The sequence below is a fragment of the Phyllostomus discolor genome, chromosome 3 (assembly GCF_004126475.2).
Source record: "Phyllostomus discolor isolate MPI-MPIP mPhyDis1 chromosome 3, mPhyDis1.pri.v3, whole genome shotgun sequence".
Classification (NCBI taxonomy): Eukaryota; Metazoa; Chordata; class Mammalia; order Chiroptera; family Phyllostomidae; genus Phyllostomus; species Phyllostomus discolor.
The window spans coordinates 91,865,660-91,888,066 of NC_040905.2; the positions used below are offsets into that span (position 1 = coordinate 91,865,660).

General features: G+C 47.3%; 1 protein-coding gene across 1 annotated transcript; it reads right to left on the reverse strand.

Annotated features, from left to right (window-relative positions):
- Positions 1-1,050: 1,050 nt before the first annotated feature.
- On the reverse strand, positions 1,051-8,860 carry ZP3 (zona pellucida glycoprotein 3). The gene is made up of 8 exons (XM_028516139.2): positions 8,539-8,860; positions 6,667-6,785; positions 4,860-4,963; positions 4,598-4,775; positions 4,381-4,498; positions 1,747-1,838; positions 1,482-1,609; positions 1,051-1,256 (listed from the first exon to the last, which is right to left on the reverse strand). Exons 1-8 carry the CDS (start codon positions 8,821-8,823, stop codon positions 1,057-1,059), a joined length of 1,224 nt encoding a protein of 407 aa, XP_028371940.1. The 5' UTR covers positions 8,824-8,860; the 3' UTR covers positions 1,051-1,056.
- Positions 8,861-22,407: the final 13,547 nt, after the last annotated feature.

Here is a 22,407-nt window from a genome sequence, read left to right on the forward strand (position 1 = left end):
CAGGTTCTCCTCGTTCTCTCCTCCCTCCACACCCACCTTCCCCATTCTGCTAGTTCTTTGAGGATTTGGCTCCAGATCACTGACACCAGGAAGCCCACCCTTCCTACCCCTAGTCTTCCACTCCCTCACACAGCACACCATTACCTGCTTGGGGGATGTGATTCTTCCCTGAAGCAAATCCCCTGACCCTGTGCAATTCGACACATACCTGAGTCACCTGGGGATTTTGTTAGGGTGCAGATTCGTAGGTCTGGGGTGGGACCTAAGGCTCTGCCCTTCCCACAAGTTCCTAGGCGATGCCAATGGTGTTCGCAGGGAACGCTTGGAGGGGCAAGGATCTAGGTCGAGGGCCTTCCTGTACTTCTCAGACCTAGCATCACAAGACCCTGCTCTGAATGTGCTTTAGACATCTGCCTCCATGCCCATGTTAACACAGCTGAGCCCCTGATCTCAATCAGACCCAAGGCCATAGAAACAGAGCCATAAGATGCAGCATTTATGGGCTCTAATCAGTTTATGCTTAACCACCCTAGCCAGCAGGTACCAGCCTGTTTTGCTTCCGAGGACCCCAGGACTTGGAACAGGTAACTAGCAAAGCTAGGATTCTGTAGGGAAGGCAACCTTCACCCAATGAGAATGAGTCAGGTTTGGGATGAGGTTGGAGCTAGCTGAGGGCCATCCCACTCTGAGGGGCACCGCAGCCCTCAGCAGAGGAAGCCTGATCCTGATCCCTCACCCTGGAGAGGAGCCACAAGCTCCCTGGGCACCATACCCTTGCTGGGACATGCCACGGGCTGAGGGAGGAAGGCAACCTATGTGGGGAGAATGAAATGAAGGCGTGAGGGGCAGAGAAGCCTTCACAAACCAGCCTGGCCTGTTCACCAGGTAGACAGGCAGACTCACGAGAGGCACAACAGTACTTAGATTGTGCGATTTGAACCCGTGGCACTGTTTACAGTCTGTCCCCTCCCCCACACCACCACTCCCAATCGCCCCCTCCCCTACAGTCACAGCACTACACCCCAGAGGCTACTTTTTATTTAGGAAGCACACAGGTCACATCACAGGGTGGAAAGCAGCCTGACGCCACCTGGCCAGACCCAGGACAATGGTGGCCAGAGTCAGGGATGCCAGCACTGCCAGGCCTAACCCCAGCATCACAGAGGTGAGAGAAGAGGGCGAACTCTCCACGCCATGGTTACCAGTCTTTCCCAGGAAGATCAGTGGCCCCACCGTGACGTCTGCCTCTTCTGTCACTGGAAAAGATATCCAAGGTTCACTTAGTCCCCCACCAGGAATCAGGGGTTTTACTCTGCCTCAATGGGCTGAACTACATTTTCAGTGAGAAAGCTCAAAACTGCATACCCCAGGGGTAAGCAGCCTTAGATGGGGGACAAAGGAGAAGAATGTCACCCTGAGGTGACAGCAGGTATCCTAGACCAAGGGGAAGGCAACAGCCTTGTAACCAACCTAAGACCTACCGTGCCTGCGACTGCGGGAAGCAGGCTTGTGCCACTGTTCCACTAGCCTCCTGGAACGGGCTGGAATGCCACAGCTACCGTCCGCACAGCACTGGCAGATCTCAGCAGCGCCCTCTACCGGGACCCAGCTGGGAGGGAAAGATGAGAGGGTTAGGCGGCTGTGCCGTCTGCAGGAAGCAGTTTGTTGATAACGTTCCGGTTGGGGAATGGACGCGGGGGGTGGCTGCTTAGGGTTCTGCCCCAGCCATGTCCAATCCTATCTCACCTGTTGGTGGACTTGCTGAAGGAACAGGCTTTGTTGAGTTGGTCTGGGGCTTGGTCAGCCGAAGTGACCTTCAGATGGCAGGTGATATATATCTGGAAGTAAAAGCAGCTATTACTGGGTGTTCTAAGCTGCGTGAGTGACTTTAAGTCAGTTTCTTATACAGCCCTTAACACTTGGGGGTGGGGGAAGAGCCTGGTGTTAGAGATGGGGCCACAGAAGGTCAGATTAACTTGTCTAAAATTTCAGAGCAAGTAGCAAATTGGATTCTAAATTGGAACCCATCAAACAAAATAAATTGGAACCTGTCGTATTCATTGCCTCAGTCTTTCCCGGACTTGTTCACTTAGTGGGCCCAACCCACACCCATTAGGTCAGAATCTCAGGGACAGGAATCAAGCCCAAAGGGGCAAATATCCCCCAGACCACCAGGGGTAGGCAGGATTTTGACAAAGCCAGGGCCCCAGTTGGCTCTAGTCCTCTTGACAGAGGCATCCTCAGCCAGAGGTCCCCTTTTATGCTCTAGGTGGCCTATCAACAGTCTTCTGCCAACCGTGCAAAGGCAGGGAAATTCCATCACCTTCTCTCTGAAGCTTTCTGCAAAGCCACAAACCTTGGCCACCACCTAGTGGCCAAGTATACACAGGCAGGCAAACCGTTCCAGAAACATGAACAAGCCGGGATGCCCTTCTCCCTGCCCTACCAAAAAGGCTTCCAGGTCCTTGAGAGTCCCTAATCCCAGGAAGGTAACTGCTTTTACCCTCAGATTCTCCTCATTTTTCTGATGCGAACTGGGGCCTAAGATCCTAGGGTGGTTCCCTATTAGCTCTTGAATACGGGGTTCCTTCTCCCTTGCGCCGTGGCCACAGTCAGCCAGGCCACTGAGCCCGCCTTTGAGGGAGAACTTTCCCAGAGCTCAGGCTACCTTCCCCCAGTCAGCACCATCCTCTGGTCTCTTAGCTCCCTCTCAGCCCCCTGGAGATGCAGATCCCAGCACGGGTTCTACCCATTCGGATGGCCGCCACCTGTATAAAACCTCATGCCCATCCTCCCCGCTAGACGACCTCTGAAGTCAACATCAACTCCCTATCTCCAAAAGTGTCCATTAGCCTATGACCTACAAAGTCACTGGTGGCAGGGGGTGTTGGGGGCAGAACCGTTTATCAGTCTGTTCTTCTTTACCCCCAGCTCCCTTCAACCCAGGGCCATCACCAGAAAAGTCGGGACATCTCACTGGCAGCTTTGATTCCCACTCCTCCTGCTATCTACCATCTGTACAAAGCACTTCTGTCCTCAGAACAGAACTGCTGGGTGAGGCAAGAGAGCATCAGCATACTTGTCGGTGAAGGCACATCCCCAGCCTCTGAGCCTCTGCTTCAGTGGTTTGCAAACCTAGCTGCTTATTAGAGTCACCTGGGAGCTTAAATGGCTTCTGATGCATTTAAGTCAAACAAGATAGACTAGTGGATGGATGATATAGTAAAATATTAATGGCAGACCCTAGATGGTAAGAACATAGGCGTTTGCTATTAAGTTCTTTCAGCTTAGTGTTTGAAGATTTTCATAAGCTGTTGGGAAAAGGCGCTGCTAGGCCCCACCCCAATTAAGTGAAAATATATGGGATTATACACAAGAATTTGTGTATAATCAAACACGAGCAGTGTTTGATGAGCTTTCCAGGTGATTAGCATACAGCCAGAGTCAAGAACCCCTGCTTTAATCACTTCTCTCTCCTGACTAGCTATTCCAAACTTGACATGCCTGGATCCTATTCTTGGGAAATTTGTTTAAAAGTTACATGATTTTTACTTGAAGGAATCTACCAGCACTTTCTAGCTAGAAGCCTGTCCTACCTGTGCTTCCTGCCTCACCTGTCCATACCTCAGGCATCAGAAGCAGTCCACATCTTAGCTCCCACCCCTACATCCCCTTAGTTTCATGTGGGCTTTCTAGCTTCCTCATTCTGAAGGGGTGGCCCCCAGAGCAGCAGTAACAGCTGCGGGAGACTTGTTAGGAATGCAGACTCTAGGCTCCAATCCAGACCTACTGGACCAGACTCTGGAGGTAGGGCCCGGCAATGGAGTTCAACAAGCTCTCCAGGTGATGCTGATGCTTTCAGGTTTCAAAAAGCCACTCATCAGGTTCAGGACGCTACCCCTGTGTGAGAAGTTCGTGCCGCTTTCCCTGCCCTTCTACAAAGCCTCTGGAGAGGCCAACGCTTGCTTTTGTCAACTCCTTCACTCAACCCATCGTCATTTGGGTTTTGGCCCTGCTGACCTTAGCAAGAACAAGATCACTGCCCTGGTCACCAAATGCCATAGTTGTTGGCTCTCATCTTACTAGAACTGTCAGCTAAGTCACCTGGGTTCCTATTCTCCTCGTTTGTTCTATTTCTAGGACCACTGATTCTGATTCTTTATCTTCCATGGGTTTTCTACCTAAGGGGTTGTGTCACCATGCCTTCTCCTGACAGATCCCTCTGTAGCCCATGGCTTTGTCTGCTTGGCAAGTTGTGGAGTTACTAGAATGGGGGCAGAGCTATCAAGTTACTGCTTGAGAGCACAGCTAGTGAGCTAAAGCAGCAGAGTAAACCCGCTCAGCCTGACCCCTAAAGTTCAGGGTATTGAAAGACATTACCATGTTGCTGGAGTGGTTAGCAAACTGGAACAAGTCCACTGTGAACTGGAGAATCTCTGGCCTCGGTCTGGGTGCTTTGAAAGCAGAAGAAGCCTCGAAGAGGCCATCCACGAGACAGCTTTGAAGAGAACGAATGAAGAATGAGGTTTCAGGCTGAGGAAGGTGGCACAGGCCATGCTGTGGTGAGGGTTCCCCCGAAAGGGAGCTGAGCCCTCACCCATGGAAGTCCACGATGGTGTGGGAAGGGGAAGCACTCCGATTCAGCGTTGGTGTAGCCACACAGTGGTCCACGAACAGTCGCAGGGGCACGTGGCTGCCCGTGTGAACTTCGGCCTGGAAGTAGGCTGTATCTCCCAGCTGGAAGGTTGGGGAGCTCTTCTTAGAGATCCAGTTATCTGAAGGGCACACAGGTAGATGTGAGAGACCCTCCCTGGCAAAGCGCTCCCCGCCAGCTCCCCCTGCCAGCCCTCTTTGCTTACCCCCCATCAGGTACAGAAAGAAAATAAGTTTCTCCTCCGAAAACACTGTGGTCCTGAAGGGCACCCAGGTGGGCAGGATGGCTTGGCTGCTCACGTTGCCTTGCCTGGGAAGAGAAGGGGAGCCACCCACACCTGCTGTGGGACTCACCCCACCTGGCCCCACATTGAGGGGGGCTTCACTTCTACCTCATTGTGAAGCCTTCAGCTGTGACCCAGCCAGGCAGCCAGTCAAAGCAGCTGAACAGACACAGGAAGTCTGAGCCTGTCCCTTAACCTCCTGTACTGGGTGCCTGGGAGTGGGCCCTCCAGCCGTGAGGGCACCTGAGCTGCAGCATGAAGATATATCCCAGGTTGTTTTGCTCTCTAAACCCACATCTGCCACTTGTTAAGGTTCACCCTGGAGGCTCAGGCTCGGGGTCTGAGGCAGAAGTCCCTCTGTGTACCACTCAGCGTTCTTGGGGCCAGTCCTAGTGAAGGAGTCCTTCAGAGATACATGCAGTCAGTCTCCAGTTCTTGAGAAGCTGGCAAGATACTCTAGACCTGTACTGGGACAGGAAGGCCCCTGGAAGCAGATGTTTTCAGACAGCTGCCCTGCTGACCCCATGGGGGTCTCACAAAAGTAGCCTTGGGAGGCTACTCTAAGAACCAGACCCCAGCAACTGGAGCTAGGATAAAGTATCTCAGGCCACCCACACTGTCTGCAGCCACCAGGCCCGGTGAGCCAACATTCTTAGGTCACTCCCAGGTGGAGCAGTTTTGACACAAGAGACAGCTATGATCCCAGGAAGGCTTCATTCACTCTGGCCGATAGGGTGGGCTCAGCATCCTGCCCTTCATGTCCCCGTCCCCATCCCAAGCACTGTCAGGCACCAAGCTCCTCCAGCTCTCTTTAGACACCTCAAGTCAGCTGCCACAGGTCAGGCCTTAATCTCATCCCAGTCTCCCAGCTGGTCCCACCAAGCCCCATCTGTCTCCCCCACCAACTACCAGAGGACCTTCTAGATTGCAAGTCAGTTCTCACCATGCTGCTTGGTGCTTAGGGAGAGGTGCCTGCTACGTTGTCAGCCTGAACACCTTCACTACATCTCTTGGCCTTTATAACCCATCTGTCCTCCTCCATTTATTAAGCTGTAGACCCCAGGACCCCAGCTGCAGCCCCTATTAGTGACATACTGCCTTCCCCTGGGGGGTGTGTGTGTGTGTGGCTCTACCTAGACTGGCTCAGCCCCAGCTGTCCCGAGGCCCCCATCCAGGAACTTGTTCTGGAAACCCCTCCCTCCACTCCTCTCCAGACACACGTCTCATCCCTGTGCCCTCGTGGTATCAGCACCATCCTCCCCTACCTTCTCCCAGTGGGGAGGGCAGGGATTAAAGCCTAGTACTCTGCACTCAGCCCCACATTGTGTTAGAAGCTGCAGTCACCCTCTCCTCACACCTCAATGCCCAAGTTCACAGGCAGTGCTTAGCATGCAGGGCTGGAGGGGCGTCCCCCAACCCACACACCTGTACTGGGTTAAACCACGTGGAAACAGCAGGTTATGTTGGTCAGAGCTTGGAACCTCTCCCTGCACTACTGAAAAAGTGTTGTGAACCCCAAGGGGGCCTGGCCTGGGCAGCCCTGCCCCTTTCACCAAGAGGCAGCTGTGGCCCAGATGCATTTCAGAGGCTTGGCAGACTCAGCAGGCCCCCGACTCCACCCAGGGCTGAGGGAAGCCATGCCGCCGGGTGCATCCAGGAGGCTGACATGACTGCTGAGCGGCCTCAGCACCAGGGGCAGAGGGCAGAGACTGGCTTCTCCCACACCGACCTGGGAAAGTGGCACTCGATGGGCACATTCATGCGGTTAGTCCTCAGGATGGACAGGTTCCCAACAGGGCGAGGGTTGTAGAGCAGGAAGGTGCTGTACACCAGGGAATCCTTGGACGCCTGAAGGAAAGAGGAGGGTCAACCCCACCAGCTTCACCTGCCAGAAGTGGGCCCAACCTGTACAAGGGAGCGGGGAGGGCAGCCAGCAGGAGGTGGAGAGGACACAGGCCCTGGATTCGAAGCCTGCTCTGCTGCTGACCCATGGGAGAACCTGGACAGTTCCACCCTCACACCCCAGGGTTTTTGCCCCTGCGGTGTTGATGGCATTGCAGGGGTCTGGCTCAGCTCCCTGTCAGGCACCAAGCAGGTACCAGAGGCTTGGGCATGTGCTCCCCTGCTCAGGCTGCCACCCCCCTTTCCCAGTATACACCCAGTTTCCTTTTTCAGGGGAGGCCTGGGGCCCAAAGAAGCCACAAAGTCCCAGAAACTTGAATTCATGGCCACAGCAGTTAACACTTATGGTGCTCTCCCACTTCTGACTTGTTCTCAAGCCCATTTCACAGAAAGCCAAATTGGTTCAGTGGTTGCCGGAGGCAGAAGAGCTCAGGCAGGTGCTACTGGGGCAATTTGCATCCCCCAATCAACTTGTTTGGAGATCACCTGGCACCCAAATGGCTGCCTGGCCCACCCTAACCCCTCAGTCTTCGAGGCAAATCCTAGTTTTCTTGTAATCAGTGTCCCAGACCAACTAGCTGCATAACTTGTAGGGCCCACTGCAAAAGGAAAATGTTCAGAAGAATTCCAGGACAGCAGGACATCAAACCCAGTGTGGTCCTGTGGGACTGCACAGGTGTCATCCCCAAGAAGCCCTGGCCCCTGGTGATGCTTATCAGGCAAGACTGGGAAACCAGTCACAGAAAACACTGCACTTGTCAGGCTAGTCGGAGTCTTCCGGGATCTTCAAGATACTGATGACTGGCTTCCACTCTGTTCTGATTTAGTGTAGGATACGGGAATGGAAGTGTTTAAAGCTCCAGCTTAGTCTCAACAGCTGACTCTAATGCACAGGGTTTGGGAGTTACTAAGCTAGAAAAATTCCTTAACTAACTACTGTGCCCTTCTGGCCTTCCAGCCCTCTCCCCAGACATACAAAGGGCCAGGAGTCCTCAAGGCAAACCCTGGGAATCCCACCTAAAACCAGAGCTCCAGGCGGAGGGCTCCAGATTTGAGTCTAGAGCTGGGTGGGGAGAAGTGGGGGCCCCATGATGGAGGGGAACACAGGTTCTCCATGAAGCAGCAGGAAGTTGGTCCAGGGGATTGTGGACTAGCTAGGGATCTGTGCCCAGGCCAGCCATGCTTTCTGGAAGGCCCCTCCTAGCCTGAATATGGCAGTTTTGTTATAATATTGATGAGATGCTTTATTTAAATCAATTAGCCTGTGGTAAAATTGGTCTCATCGTACCTCATTTCGCTGGAGGTCACAAGACCTATTCATGATGTTGAGGACTTACTGTATCTGCCCCCCGCCCCCCACACTTGAGGGAAGCGGTCTGGCGTAGACTGCTCCGCTCTCCCCCCAGGCACACCTGCCGCATTAAGCCCCCTCTCCCCCGCCTAGCCCAAAATGCACTGTCTCTCTGAACTCCATCCCCCAGCTACCTAGTTTTGGCAACTAGAGGCAGGAGCTCCTCCCAGCCCATCCCCACAGCACCAATGCCCAGCTTCAGGCCTCAGCCCCTCCCCCCTTCCCCCCTCCCCCACCCTGCAAGGGAAAGGAGCTGCCTAGTCCCACCTCGCCTCCACACTCCCCATCGCGGGCCGCCTCTCTGTCCTCCCACCAAAGCCAGGGCCGGCAAGGGGGCCCAAACCTCACCTGCAGGTTGTTGCCACACTCATGTAGCCCAACTTCAAACCTGACCACATCATCGGTGTCCAGAGAGACCAGGGGCTTACAGCCCTCAGGGCCCAGGGTGAGGTCTGCAGGCTTGATGAGCTTCCCAGTGCCAAAAAGGTCTTTGCTGACAGTGACCACAAGCTGGGACTCCAGACACTTCACCACAAGGCGAGAGGTTCTATCCTGCCAGAGGGGCTGGGGGTAGCACAGCTCCAAGCCTCCCCAGAGCAGAAAGCAGATGAAGAGCCCACAACTCGGCGCCATGATGTCCACAAACACTCCTACTGGTAACTGCCGAGCAGCTACCACCTGCGGTCTTATACCCTGGATGGTGGCCACTCACACCTGGGCTCCCACCTGCCCCCTTCCCCAGCCAATTCAGTTCACAAGGCCTTCGCTGCTCAAATTGGCTTCCCCGTGCAGCAGCGTGGGTGCCATCTGGAGCTCATTAGAAGTGCAAGTTCTCAGCCCCCCCCCAGCACCCCCCCCCAGTCAGAACCTGGTTTTTCACTATCTCCCCAAGTGATCTGTTTACATTACAGTTTGAGAAGGGCGGGCTGGCAGCCCAGCCAGCCATATTTCTCATCCCTATCTACTCTCACCCCATGTGTCCACCCTTTGCTGGCCCTGCCATGGTAGCCCATCAAGGGAGCTCAGAGCTGCTCCAGCTCAATGGGGGAGGCCAAGAGAAAGCCTTGGTTGAAGGGTGGGGAGAATTTAATCAAAGAAGGCAGGGAGCTCATTCCAAGTGAGAACAGGAGGAGGCATCCTTAGGGGCCAGGAATTTTAGGAGCTGCTGCCCAACTCTATGGAAGGTAGGAAGGGAGGTCAGTTTAGGTAGAGGCAGCTGTGTCAATAGAGGTGTAGAAAGGGCAGGGGATGGGCTTAGGGGGAAAACCCAGGAGCACAGAGTTGCTGGAGTCTCTGATGCAGGTGGGTGGGAGGGATGAGTGGCAGTTTAGCCGGTTGGGGAGGAGCATGCAAGGGCCCCCTGAGAGGCTGGATTTTGCTCTGTGGTTGAGAAACACCACAATAGGGGCTGAAGCAAGTGAGTGATCTGGCTGTCTCTGCCTGGAAGTCAGAGTCAGGATGGCAGTCAAGAGTCAGGAGACCACTCCACCAGTCCTGGTGGGAGAGAGTAGAGAAGGACTGGCAGGATTAGCACTTGCTGATGGTCTACTCCTCCAGGCCTGCGTGAAACTCCTTCAGGAGGGAAGGGGAAATTCGAGAAGTAATGACACTTAATTCCTAGGGGTAGAAGTATGCACTCACTTGTAAATCCATGTTTCTAAAGTAATTGAATCATAAATTTAAGTTGCTAAAATACCCCATTGATGGTTTTATTGTTGTGTGTTTTTTAATACTCTGAAAAGTTTACTTGTGGGAAAATAAATAAATGGAGGGAAGAGATTATCGCCCCCCCCCCCCCAACTTCCTCTGACCTGATCAATATGGGGGTTGGGGTAGAGACAGCCAACAGAGAGAAGCAGATAGGAACTCAGAGCTCAGGCTCCAAGCTCACCTGGGTACAAATCCTCCTCTCTGGGTTCCCTGACTACCAGGCCCAGAAAGAAGGAGTCAGCTGTGGCCCTGAAGACAGTTAGCTGAGAGACTGTGTCTTAGGAGTGGGGATGCACTGGGGGAGGGGCCTGTCCATGCTTGTTACCCACAGCTGTGTTTCTGGTTTGTGCTGGCAGTAGTGGGGTGGGCTGGCCATGAGAGATCCGCACCTCCCTGAAGCCTCATATCTATCCCCTCTTGCCCTCTGTTTCAGAGTTCACCTCCCTTAGGAGACTTCAGAAAAAAAGATATGAAGAAATCAGTGAGGGTGGGGTGAGGCATGTACTGGTGGGGAGAGTCCGGCTGAGGACAGAGGTGTTACTGGAGTGGTGGTAAGATGTGGTGGGGGGGCTTGTGTTCCGTTTTTTGGAAAGAGGAGTAAAGACACCTCTATCAGGAAGCTTGGCCAGCCCAGCCCAACCCAGATTCTGGGTCTTTTGCATTTTTCTGAGAAGTGCTGCTGTCTGGTGGCGGGAATGCACCAAAGGCATGGTCACTAGCCCAGAGCGTTTTCCCTAAAATTCTTTATTGTCCAGATGTGGGTTTTTAAATCCTATTCCTCTGTAAAAGCAGGACCCAGGCTCCTTGGAGAATTGTCTGATTCCAGGAGAGGACCAGAAAAACACATGGAGATTCTGAAACATCTTGTTACACTTAAAAAAAAAATGCTCACAAAATGATGAGGCATGTCAAAAGAACACAGGAACCAAATTGAATGGGGTGTGTGTTGGTGTGTGTGTGTTGGACAGATCCCATGGGATGAATTGGAGACAACTGTGTATCAAAAAGAATAGGACAATACAACTACATATCGGATAAAATAAGAATCCATGAGCATCCATGCTGGTGACAAATGTCTACATAAAAACATAAGTGGGAAAACTTTTTCCCTAAAAGGGAAACTTCCTTACAGTAGAATGCCAGCTAATAACCATTTGCAACCATCATAGAAGTAATAGGTTCAGGCAAGAATTATCAGTGCATGTTAAAAATTAGTTGACAGTATGATGGAGATGTTAGCTAAATCTGTGGTGGTGATCATTTTGCAATATACAAAAGTATCAAATCAGTGAGCTATACATCTTAAACTTAATAATATTATGTGTCCTCACATCTTGATAAAGCTGAGGGAAAGTTCTGAGATGGATAATTATTGGGAACCACCCTGCCTGGTTCCAGAGGCTGTAACCTACACCCACCCCCCCATGGCTAAGGCTGAGTAAAGAGACCTTGGGACCATGAGCCACTAAGGAGACAAAGCTTATTTTCTTGGCAGGGGTGCTGCCTCTGTCGCCTTTTACTTCACCCTGCTTGGCCCCAGGGCAGATGACTGGTTAGCCAAAGACAGGTAAGATTCCTCAAGGGAGGGATGACCTAAAACAGGCACGATCATGAAGGAGCCTTCAGGGGAGGACTTGGGGGACTATAGAAAAAGGGGGTCATGGACCCTCGCCCCTTGGCTTTGACATAGCCTGAGTCCTCATTCTGTCTGCAAGAAGTCTCCTAATCTCTTGGCTGCCTTACTTCCCCTGCCTGATTTAAGCCTGAAACAATGCCGGAGGGTGGTGCAGCCCTGTGCTGGAAAGGGCGGGTTCCCCAGGGCGATCAGGCCTAAGAAAGAATGTACAAAATCCTGTGAAACCTGCTTTGCTAAGAATGTCCTCAATTTTCTGATACAGGTCCAAGCATGAAATGAGTTTGTTTCCCAAAGTTTTATGGCCCTTTAGCTAACTGGCTCTGACTCAGAATAAGCCCTCATAGTTCTTTGTATGTGATCTATTGTTTGATCATTACCGCCTGGCAATGATGAATGAGGACCTTCCTTGGTGTAATGCTCCCAGAAAGCAATAAAAGCCTGTCCAGGCAAGGGTTGGGGCCTTCTCTCACTCAGAGAGTGGCCATGCTGTCCCTTTTCTCCACCAGACTTCTGCAGCCCATGTGAATTTGTTTCTCACATCCACAAGACCACGGATATCGCTGGCTGGAGTCCATATCAGATAATGGTGATGGTTGCATGGTGATGGTGGTGAATGTACTGAATGCCACTGAATTGTACACTTAAAATAGTTAAGATGATAAATTTAACAGTATATATGCTTCACCACAATAAAAACAATAAAACCAGTTGATGGAAATTTGAATACAAGTCTCAAAAAATTTCTCCCTAAAGATTTTTTATAAATTACAAAGGATTAAGTGGTTACTTTAGAGTGGATAAATCTGACAGACAACACTTTAGCCATATTGTCAAAGTTAACTAACCGTTAGTGGAATAGACACCGTCCCAATAGTGAGATAAACTGACATCAGGTGCCTCCTGATGTGACGGGACGATGCCCAGTGTTTAGGGAAAAAAACATGTTTATAAATGCACATAGATGTACATGTACACATACATACATATGCATGCATGTGTGTACATGTATAGACACACATACAAGGATGCATATAAATATAGACACACATATGTATACACATAAGTGTAAAGAGATGCAGAGAGGGAGAGCACATATGTAGCAAAATGTTCACATTTGCTGAATCTGGGTAAAGGGTAAACAGAATTTCAAAATTAAAAATAAACCCTCTTTAAGTCAGATTCAAGTGAAAGAGAAGACAATGGGATCCATTTTCAGAAGGGTATTACCCAGGTTCAAAAGCAACTACTAAAACAAAATATGAGGTTACTAGGCATAAAACAAACAAACGAACAATCTGTCAGATCTTTGAGGAAAATCTTATGAAAATTCATTGAAAAATCAACAAAGAATACCTGAATGCACAGAGTCCATATGCATAAAGACATCAATTCTCTCGAAGTCAATCTATAATTTCTATCAAAATTTCAACAGGGGTGTCTGTGTGTATGTGTATGGAACTTGAGAAACTGACTCTAAAATTTATATGGAAAGGCTAAGAGCCAAAGAAGCTAAGACTTCTGAAAAAATAGAACTGGGAACATTTGAGATCTTGCTCTCTGGCATATGGAGTCTGTTTAGATCAAATAAACTCTTATAAAAAGTTTCTACAGGGTTGGGCATTTCTTGCATTGACATTTACTGAGCATAACTGGCAAAAATCTGAAGAAGCACACCCAGAACCACACTGCAGGCCCGGCCCCAGTGCAAGGTACAAGCAAGGGCCCATGGGCCCCCACCGGCTCCCCACGTCATGTCAGGTGAGTGTGGCCGGCCCCAAGGAAACCAAGACTTTAAACACCATTCAACTGCCACCTGGTGATTTTGTGTATTGGAAATGACATGAAATAAAAGACACTCTCCAACCTCATCAGAAGGGATCTTATCAGGCACTAAACTGTGAATAGATACCTACCCTGTCTGCAAAAGTCAAAAACTCCTTTAGGATGAAAAACTGCTGTAATCAGAGGCAGACAGCTAACCCAAGACATTGACAAGGCCTGTAAACCTGTAGATTGATGCTGAATTCAGAATCCATTTTGTCTTTACCTGCCTGCTAATTATATTAGACATAATAATAGTTATACTTGTTTTTGTTTTTTTCTACTATTTATGATTACTGAACACGTATAACTGTTGAAAAAAAAAAAGAAAGAAAAGAAAAAGGTCCTGGCTGGTGTGTGTGGCTCAGTGGATTGAGCACCAGCCTGTATGTAAGTCAAAAGGTTGCTGGTTTGATTCCCAGTCAGGGCACCAGCCTGGCTTGTGGGCCACGTCCCCAGTAGGGGGCATGTGAGAGGCAACCACACATTGATGTTTCTCTCCCTCTCTTCTCCTTCCCTTCCCCTCTTTAAAAATAAATAATAAAATCTTTAAAAAGAAAGAAGAAAAAAAAAACAATGTGAGAGACACATCCTAGCAGATATTAAGACATGTTATAGACATGATCATTAAAGCAGAATGCTATTTGGCTAAAAAAGTAAAATAGTGAAATAGGCGACAGAACCCAAAACAGCCACTTACATATGTGTAAATATGATACACAATCAAGGGAACAGATGGACAACTCAATAAAAGCCGTAACAGTTATTATCCATGTGGGAAAAACTTATTTCTATTTCATACATAAACATGAATTCCAGATAAAGAGCTGACTGTGAATGAGCAAAACCTTAAAACTTTTAGAAGATATAACTTCCTAGAGCAGAGTAACGTGGAGTGTATTTGCTAAATATGATCCCAATTCCCACCCCCTCACCTCGCAAAAAGTAAGTCATTAAAAGAAAGGTGATTTTTTAGGGCACTTTTATAATTTATGATAAACATAGCTATAATAATAATAATAATTACCATTTATCATTTACTCACAATATGCCAGGGCTAGACTGAGTACCTTAACCCATCCAGGGAAGTGTCCTTGGCCTTGTTTTACACGAGGTGCTTGTGAATAAGCACCCAAGGTCCCAGAGCTAGTGAGGACACAAACCGAGGTTCAGCCCAGGTCTATCATGCTCCCGCTCCTGTTCCTTTGTCTCTATGCCTTACTGTCTCGATGCCACTTTATAGTAGAGTTGAAAACACCCACTGTGCGTGTTAGGGGGAGATACACCAGATAAATAACTCCAATACAAACAAATGTTGGGGTATACATGCCCATCTCCCCAGCTAGTTTATATTAGATATTCAGTGGGTCTTTAAACAGAGGACTTTCCTGTCTGCCTGTCACTCTGGGAAGACAAAACAGTTGGCATGTGATAGAGAATAAGAATAGCTACAAATTGGGGGGGCAGCGGGAATTTGCCTGACTCACCTATGCACACGCCACCGATTCTATGCCATTTGTTAGTTTCGTAGCCAGACTTTTGGTGGAGGGACTCCCTTGGACTAAGCTTTGGTAGATATTTTTTTTTTTGTTCAGTGGGTGAGGTGAAGAGAAATTTAGAGGTATAAAAGGAAAGGGGCCCTGGAGAATATGGGAAACTTTTCACTATTCCATTGCTAAATGTCAAAGGGTATATAAAATTTACAGAGCACCGGACCGACTATGTGACCTTGATGGCAGCTAAGGAAAATGCTTATTTTTCAAAGTTCTGCACAGTGTTTTGACTTTTTATTATAGAGTGTTAAAAACTACCTTAAGAGCCCTGACCAATGCTGCTCAGTTGGTTGGGCATCATCCGCAAAGCAGAAGGTCGCTCACTGGCGGTCAGGGCACAGGCCTGGGCTGTGGGTTGGGTCTCCAGCAGTCAGACGCTTAGGAGAGGCAGCCGATGGATGTCTGTCGCACTGATGTTTCTCTCCCTCTTTGACTCCCTTCCTTCCCCTCTCTCTAAAAACAAATAAATAAAAAATATATTTTTAAAGTTACCTTAAGAAGTAATTTCCAACATAAAATTAAAACCTACCTCCAACCATTGTTAACAGTTTGTGGTGAATCCTTCCAGACATTTTCTTCTAGGCATATATAATCATTTCAAAACATACTTACTAAGTGCAATGTGGTATCCTGGATTGGATCCCGGAACAGAAAACAAGACAGTGGGAAAACTAGTAGTATCCAAATAAAGTCTGGAGTTTGGTTCATATTAATGTATTAATGTCAGTTTATTGTGGTTATGTAAGATCCTTGTTAATGTTAGGGGAACTTAGGTGAAGAATACATAGGAACTCTTGTACCATTTTGGCAACTTTTCTGTAAACCTAAAATTATTCCAAAAGAAAAACTTATTTTAAAAACACACTTTAAAATGGGAATCATATTCTATACTGTTATGAAAATTGCTTTTCACATAACAAGATGTGAGGGCATCTTTCATGCTGAAAATAACTTCATTTTTTGGTTGTTCTTCCACTTATTTATTATGCATTCATTGGTTGATTTTTGTATATCCCCTGACCAGATATCGAACCCACAAACTTGCTGTATCAGGACTGTGCTCTAACCAACTGAGCTACCTGGCCAGGGCTCCACATCATGTTTTTTTGGTTTTGCTTTTTTTTTTTGATGGCTGAATAGAATACTATTCTATGGGTGTATCACGATTTACTCAAACAATGCCCTCTTGCTAAACATCTAGATGTTTGTCGTATTTCCACTGCAACAAACCAGAACTTCCTTATATATCTATCTTTCTGTGTTTGCACAATATTTCTGCATGAGCAATTCTTAGAAGTGGATTCATGGATCAGAGGTATGTACATTTAAATTTTTCATAGATGCTACCACTGAACCATTTTTGTTCCCACCAACCTTATGCGGACATGCCTGTCTACCCCCGAGCCCACCCTGCACACACCCGGCCTTTACACTCCCTCTACCCGATGTGCGCACTGATCCAGCAAGTGGGGGATGTTCTGCATATTACGTTCCCTGCCCAGCAAGCTGTTGTGTGGAGCACACTCTCAGCCAGCTCTGGGTGTGGCCATGTTGTACACACCAAGATCTAGGTGAAAGGTGCTGGTGTGCCTTTCTTGGGGGTCAGGCTGCACAGACTATGTTTCTGAACTAAAAGCAAAAAGCCACTTGAACACCTCCCAAGAGACTGCGTGTGTGTGCTTGACTGACAGGTGTTTAGACCACCGGCTCACCTGCTGCAGGCAGGGGGGTGGCGCTGGAGTTCAGGAGCATCGCGCTGTTTGAACAGAACTGTGAGGGTGGAGGAGGACGGGGACTGCTAATCTGGAGAGGGTGGACAGGAATGGACATTCTGAGGGAGTGACATTTGAGTGAGGTGAGGGAGGGAGTCGTGCAAATATCAGGGGAAAGACAGCTTCAGCCAAGGGAATTGCAAATGCACAGACCCTGAAGTGGGAGCAGGCTTGTATGTCCAAGGAAGGGCCAGGAGGCCAGGGTGGTTGAAGCAGAATGAATGAGAGAGGGAAGGGTGGGAGGTGAGCTCAGGGAGGTGGCCAGGGACCAATTCATGAAGAACCTTGTGGGCCTCTAGATCTCATTCTAATGAGAAGCCACTCAAGGATGAGAGCAGGAGGGTCACAGGATGCCATCTGCCTTTCCAAAGGACACCTGCTCCCTGTGCAAAGTATGTATTTCAAGGGGCAAGCATGGAAGCCAGATCAATTAGGCCACCTTAGAAATCCAGGCACAACATGGGAGTGGCCCACATTAGAGCAGGTTCTCGACCTTGGTGCTATTGATGTTTTAGGCCAGATAATTCTTCATCATGGAGGCCTGTCCTGTGCATTGTAGGGTGTTCAGTAGCATTTACTCGGTTGTGAAAACAAATTATCTACCTTCCCCAGCTATGTCAACTAAAAGTGGTTTTAGAAGTTGCCAAATGGGCCTGAGGGGGCAAAATCACCCAAGGTGAGCAATAAGTTACTATATTGTAATGACATGGAGGAGGTAAAAAGAGCTTGGCTCTGGGGATATTTCTTTTTTTAAGATTTTATTTATTTTTTTATTTTTAGAGAGAAGGGAAGGGAGGGACAGAGAGGGAGAGAAATATCGACATGTGAGAGAAACATCAGTCGGTTGGCTCTCACATGCACCCCAGCTGCAGACCAGGCCTGCAACCCACGTGTGGGCCCCAACTGGGAATCAAACCAGTGCCCTCTTGCTTTGTGGGACAATGCCCTACCTACTGAGCCACACCAGTCAGGGTGGCTCTGGGTATATTTTGAAGGTAGGGCTAAAAAAAATTGCTAATGAGTGTAAGAAAAAGAAGAATATAAAAAGATACAGCCCCTGTCCTCCACCCGCCTTTGTGATGTTCTGCAAAGTTCTCATCAACTCTTCCAACCAGAAAAGGACATTCTCAGAGATTCTCACCCTGTGCGACTCAGTAAGACATGTATATGCATTACAACACGTGTACAAAGATCTGGGAACGGAGGTTTTATATTTGCTTTGTAACTGTAGTCAGACTCGGCTGAGGATCACTTTCTTACTAAAAAGTTTCATTTCAAAAAAATTACTTTGTTCATCTAAAGTTATTAATATGTTTTAATGTGGAATTAAATTCCAAGTCTGGAATTCTTGGACTCTCGAATTAATCATAATATTGTTTAGTGGCAAAACACATAAAACTGGAGACTTGACTCATAAAAAAAAAAAAAAAAAGAAAAAGAAGAATAAAAAATGACTTCAATGGATAAATAAATGTGGTATATATGTACAATGGAATATTATTCAGCTTTTAAAAGGAAGGAAATTCTGACACATGCTACACTATGGACAAACCTTGAAGACATTAGGCTAAGTGAGAAAAGCCAGTGACAGCCAACAAATACTGTGTGATTCCATCATGAGGCACCTGGAATGGTCAGGTTCATAGAGACGGGCCAGGTTGGTGGTTGCAGGAGGAATGGGTGTAGAGTTTTGGTTCTGCAAGATGAAAACATTCTGGAGATAGATTGCACAAGAATGTGACTGTTCAACACCACAACTGTACACTGAAAAATGATTAAGATGGTCAATTTTATATGTATTTTACAGCAATTAAAAATTAAATTTTAAATTTAAAAAATATTGTTTTAGCCCTGGCTGGTGTAGCTCAGTGGATTGAGCTCAGGCTGCGAACCAAAGCATCGCAAGTTCGATTCCCAGTCAGGGCACATGCCTGAGTTGCAGGCCACAGCCCCCAGCAACTGCACATTGATGTTTCTCTCTCTCTCTCTTTCTCCCTCCCTTCCCTCTCTAAAAATAAATAAATAAATAAATAAATAAATTCTTTTAAAAAATGCATTGTTTTAAAAAATGAATGCAGTTTCTGGTCCATGGGGTCTGCTTGATTCTCAGAATGTGGCAGCTGCTTCCAGAAGGTTCCTTTGGCCATTAGTTGTCCAATACAAAAGCACTTTCCCTTGGGATGCTTCTGCTTTGGCAGCTCTTAGGCCTTAGGCTGCTTTTGAACGAAGGTGCTGGACAAATATAATGGTCCCCTGGTTCTGGTCATACGAAACTTTCCTTCAACCCCAGTGCTTCACCAAATACGCTCCCTATAGTTGCCTGTGGAAAGATCAAAGGATGAAGCTTAAATGACTCTAAGGGGAAATATTTGGCACATCTCTTCTATCCTCTGGATTTCACTTTTGTTTTTTCTGTGGAAACTGCATTTTGTGGCAGCACAAATGCCTTTCACAACCAGGAGCTTCACTGGATTCCACTTGGCCATCTTGCCTAGAGAGGCACACCTAGAAAGAATGGTGATTGCGCACCCTGGTCAGATTTAATGCAACAAATTTCTGGAGAATGGGGAGAGCTGTTAGAAGTGAATTAGGGCCCCTTCCCAGCTTTGGCACTGTGAGCAGGATCTTCACAGCTGGTAAAGGCCTTCACTAGCTAGCTGAGAAACTGCTTTTCCTGCCTGGGAAAACTGCTTTCTCTCGAGGACTGGGGCAGACGAAGGGATCTGGGGACATCTGACTGAGCCGTCATAAAGAAAGGTGAAAGAGGCAGCCCCATAGACGGACAAGCCTTGCCATCCCTTTTGACCAGGAGACCAGAAGAAAACACGCACTGTCACCTGAATGGAAAGGACCTTATGAAGTGCTGCTGACCACCTCACTACCATCAAAATGGAAGAAAAATCCAGCTAGGTTCATGCAAGCCATGCCAAATAGACCCAAATCACGGTCACATTTAAGACAACTGGGAGGAAGTCCCAACAGGTGACCTTAAACTAAAGTTTTCCAGGGCAAAATCACAGACCCCAGAAGCAGACAGCACCACAAATAAGACAGGTTTCTCTTTGCAGGCAAGAAGAGGCTGGAAAAGAAGTATTCAAAATCATGAAAGGCAAGAAGCTTCATCCAAGATTACTCTATCCAACAAAGCTATCATTTAGAATGGGAGATAAGATAAAGTTTTCCCAGATAAGGCAAAGTTAAAGGAGTTCATCATCACCAAACCTTATTATATGAAATGTTAAAGGGACTTACCTAAGAAAAAGATGATCAAAACTATGAACAGTAAAATGACACCAAACTCACAACTATCAACAACCAAACCTAAAAAAAAACAAAAACAAACTACGTAAACAACTAAAACAGGAACAGAATCACAGAAATGGAGGTCATGTGGAGGGTTATCAGTGAGCAGGGGGAATAGGAGGGAAGGTACAGAGAACAAGTAGCATAAATGGTCGGTACAAATAGACGGGGAGGTTAAGAATAGTGTGGGAAATGAAGCCAAAGAACTTATATGTAGGACCCATAGACGTGAACTAAGGTGAGGAAATGCTGGTGGAAGGGTGGTGCAAGGTGGAGGGGAATAAAAGGGAGGGAAAAAATGGGACAACTGTCATAGCATAATCAATAAAATATATTTTAAAAAACTAGACAGGTTTCCCAAGATCACAGATCAAGAAACTTTGCTTCCACTTATCCTCACTCCCTCTTGACACCTTCCTTATGTATATTCACAAAAACTCTGCCTTTTTATCAATAATTTTCTACATGTTAATCACACAAAAAAAGAAGTGCATTAGGAGGGCTTTTCATAAATGACCTAAACGGAATCATCAAAGCATTTGAGTGTCTCTGCCTCCCCAGGAAGCTGAAGAGTGGGAGAGGCACCCCACTTGGGAAAGGCATCCCGGAATGTGGAGGCCCAGTGAAATCCCCTCACACACTGCACGGCAGATTTGCTTACACACCAACCCAGCCCAGGTGCTTCCAAAGCATCTTTGAGAAGGTAAATTGGTGAACTGACCTCTGGGCACCTGCAGTTTCTCATACCAGGAAAAACCACTTGTCTGAATCAATTTTTTCACTCCGCAGATGATTTAGAGAAGTGCAAACATTTTTTGCTTTTATTTTTAATGATTAATCTGTTTTGTTCTTATAAATAAGCTCAGGTTTTTTAAAAAATAGCTTTATTTTGAAATGATTATAGGTTTGCAGGAAGTTGCAAAGAAATGTATAGGGAAGTCCCATGCATCCTCCATCTGGAGTCCCCCAGTGGATGGTTACATCTCACATAATGACAGTACAAAATAGAACCGGCAGTGGGATGTGTACACAATGTATGTGTGTGTGGTTCTGCAATGTTATCATACGTGTGGATTCCTGTAACCATCATGGCAATCAGGATACGGAACCATTCTGGCATCATGAGGCTCTCTCTCTCGTGATAACCCTTAACAGTTACAGCCTCTCCTCCCCAGTCCCAAACCCTGGACATGACTATCTGTTTTCCATATCTATAATTCTGTCATTTTGAAAATATGGTATAAATAGAATCATACAGTGTGGAATCTTTTAAGCAGCTTGTTTTACACAGTGTAATGACTTTGAGAGCCATCCAAGGTGTTGCCTATACCAATAGTTTGTTCCTTTGTATTGCTGAGAATTATTCCATGGACTGGCCATACCATAGTTTGTAACTATGTACCTGTTGTAGGGTATTTAGGTGGTTTTCAGGGTTTTGGTCTTTTTTTTTTTTAGATTTTATTTATTTATTTTAGACAGAGGGAAAGACAGGGAGAAAGAGAGGGAGAGAAACATCAGTGTGTGGTTGCCTCTCACGCGCCCCCTACTGGGGACTGGCTCACAACCCAGGCATGTGTCCTGACTGGGAATTGAACCAGCAACTCTTTGGTTTGCAGGCCTATGCTCAATCCACTGAGTCACACCAGCTAGGGCTGGTTTTCAGGTTTTGACTATTACACATAAAGCTGCTATGACATTCTTATACAGGTTTTTGTGTGGACACAAGTTATCCTCTCTCTCTCTGAAACAAATGCCCAGGAGTACATCTGCTGGGTTGTATAAGTGTATGTTTAGTTTTTCTAAAAACTGCCCAACTGTTTCCCAGAGTGACTGAACTATTTTTACATTCCCTCAAGCAATGTATCCAGTATTTTCCACATCCTTGTTAGCATTTGGTACTTTCACTATTTTTTTTTAACCATTCTGATAGGTGTGTGGTGTTATCTCATTGTGGTCTTAAATTACATCTCCCTAGTGGCCAGAGTGCTGTTGAATATCTTTTCATGTGTTCATTTGCAATCTGTATACAGCCTTTGGTGAAATCTCTTTTTATGGCTTGGTCGTTGCCTAACTGGAGTGTTTGCTTTTTTAATGTTGACTTTTGAGAGTTCTTTATATATTCTCGATAGGAGTATATTAACTCATACATGTGGTATACATGCAGCGGAATGTTACCGAGCTATAAAAAGGAATGAAGTGCTGACGCATGCTACAGCATGGATGAATCTTGAAAACTATGCAAAGTTAAACAAATCAATATTCCTCTGTCTCTCTCTAAAATCAATCAATAATTTTTTTAAAAAACAAGAAGAGACACCAAAGAGTATCCTCCCTATCCCCATGCGAGGACACAGTGAGGAGGTGGCTGACTATAAGCCAGGAAGAGGGTCCTCACCAGGAACCAAACACTTCCAGAACCTTC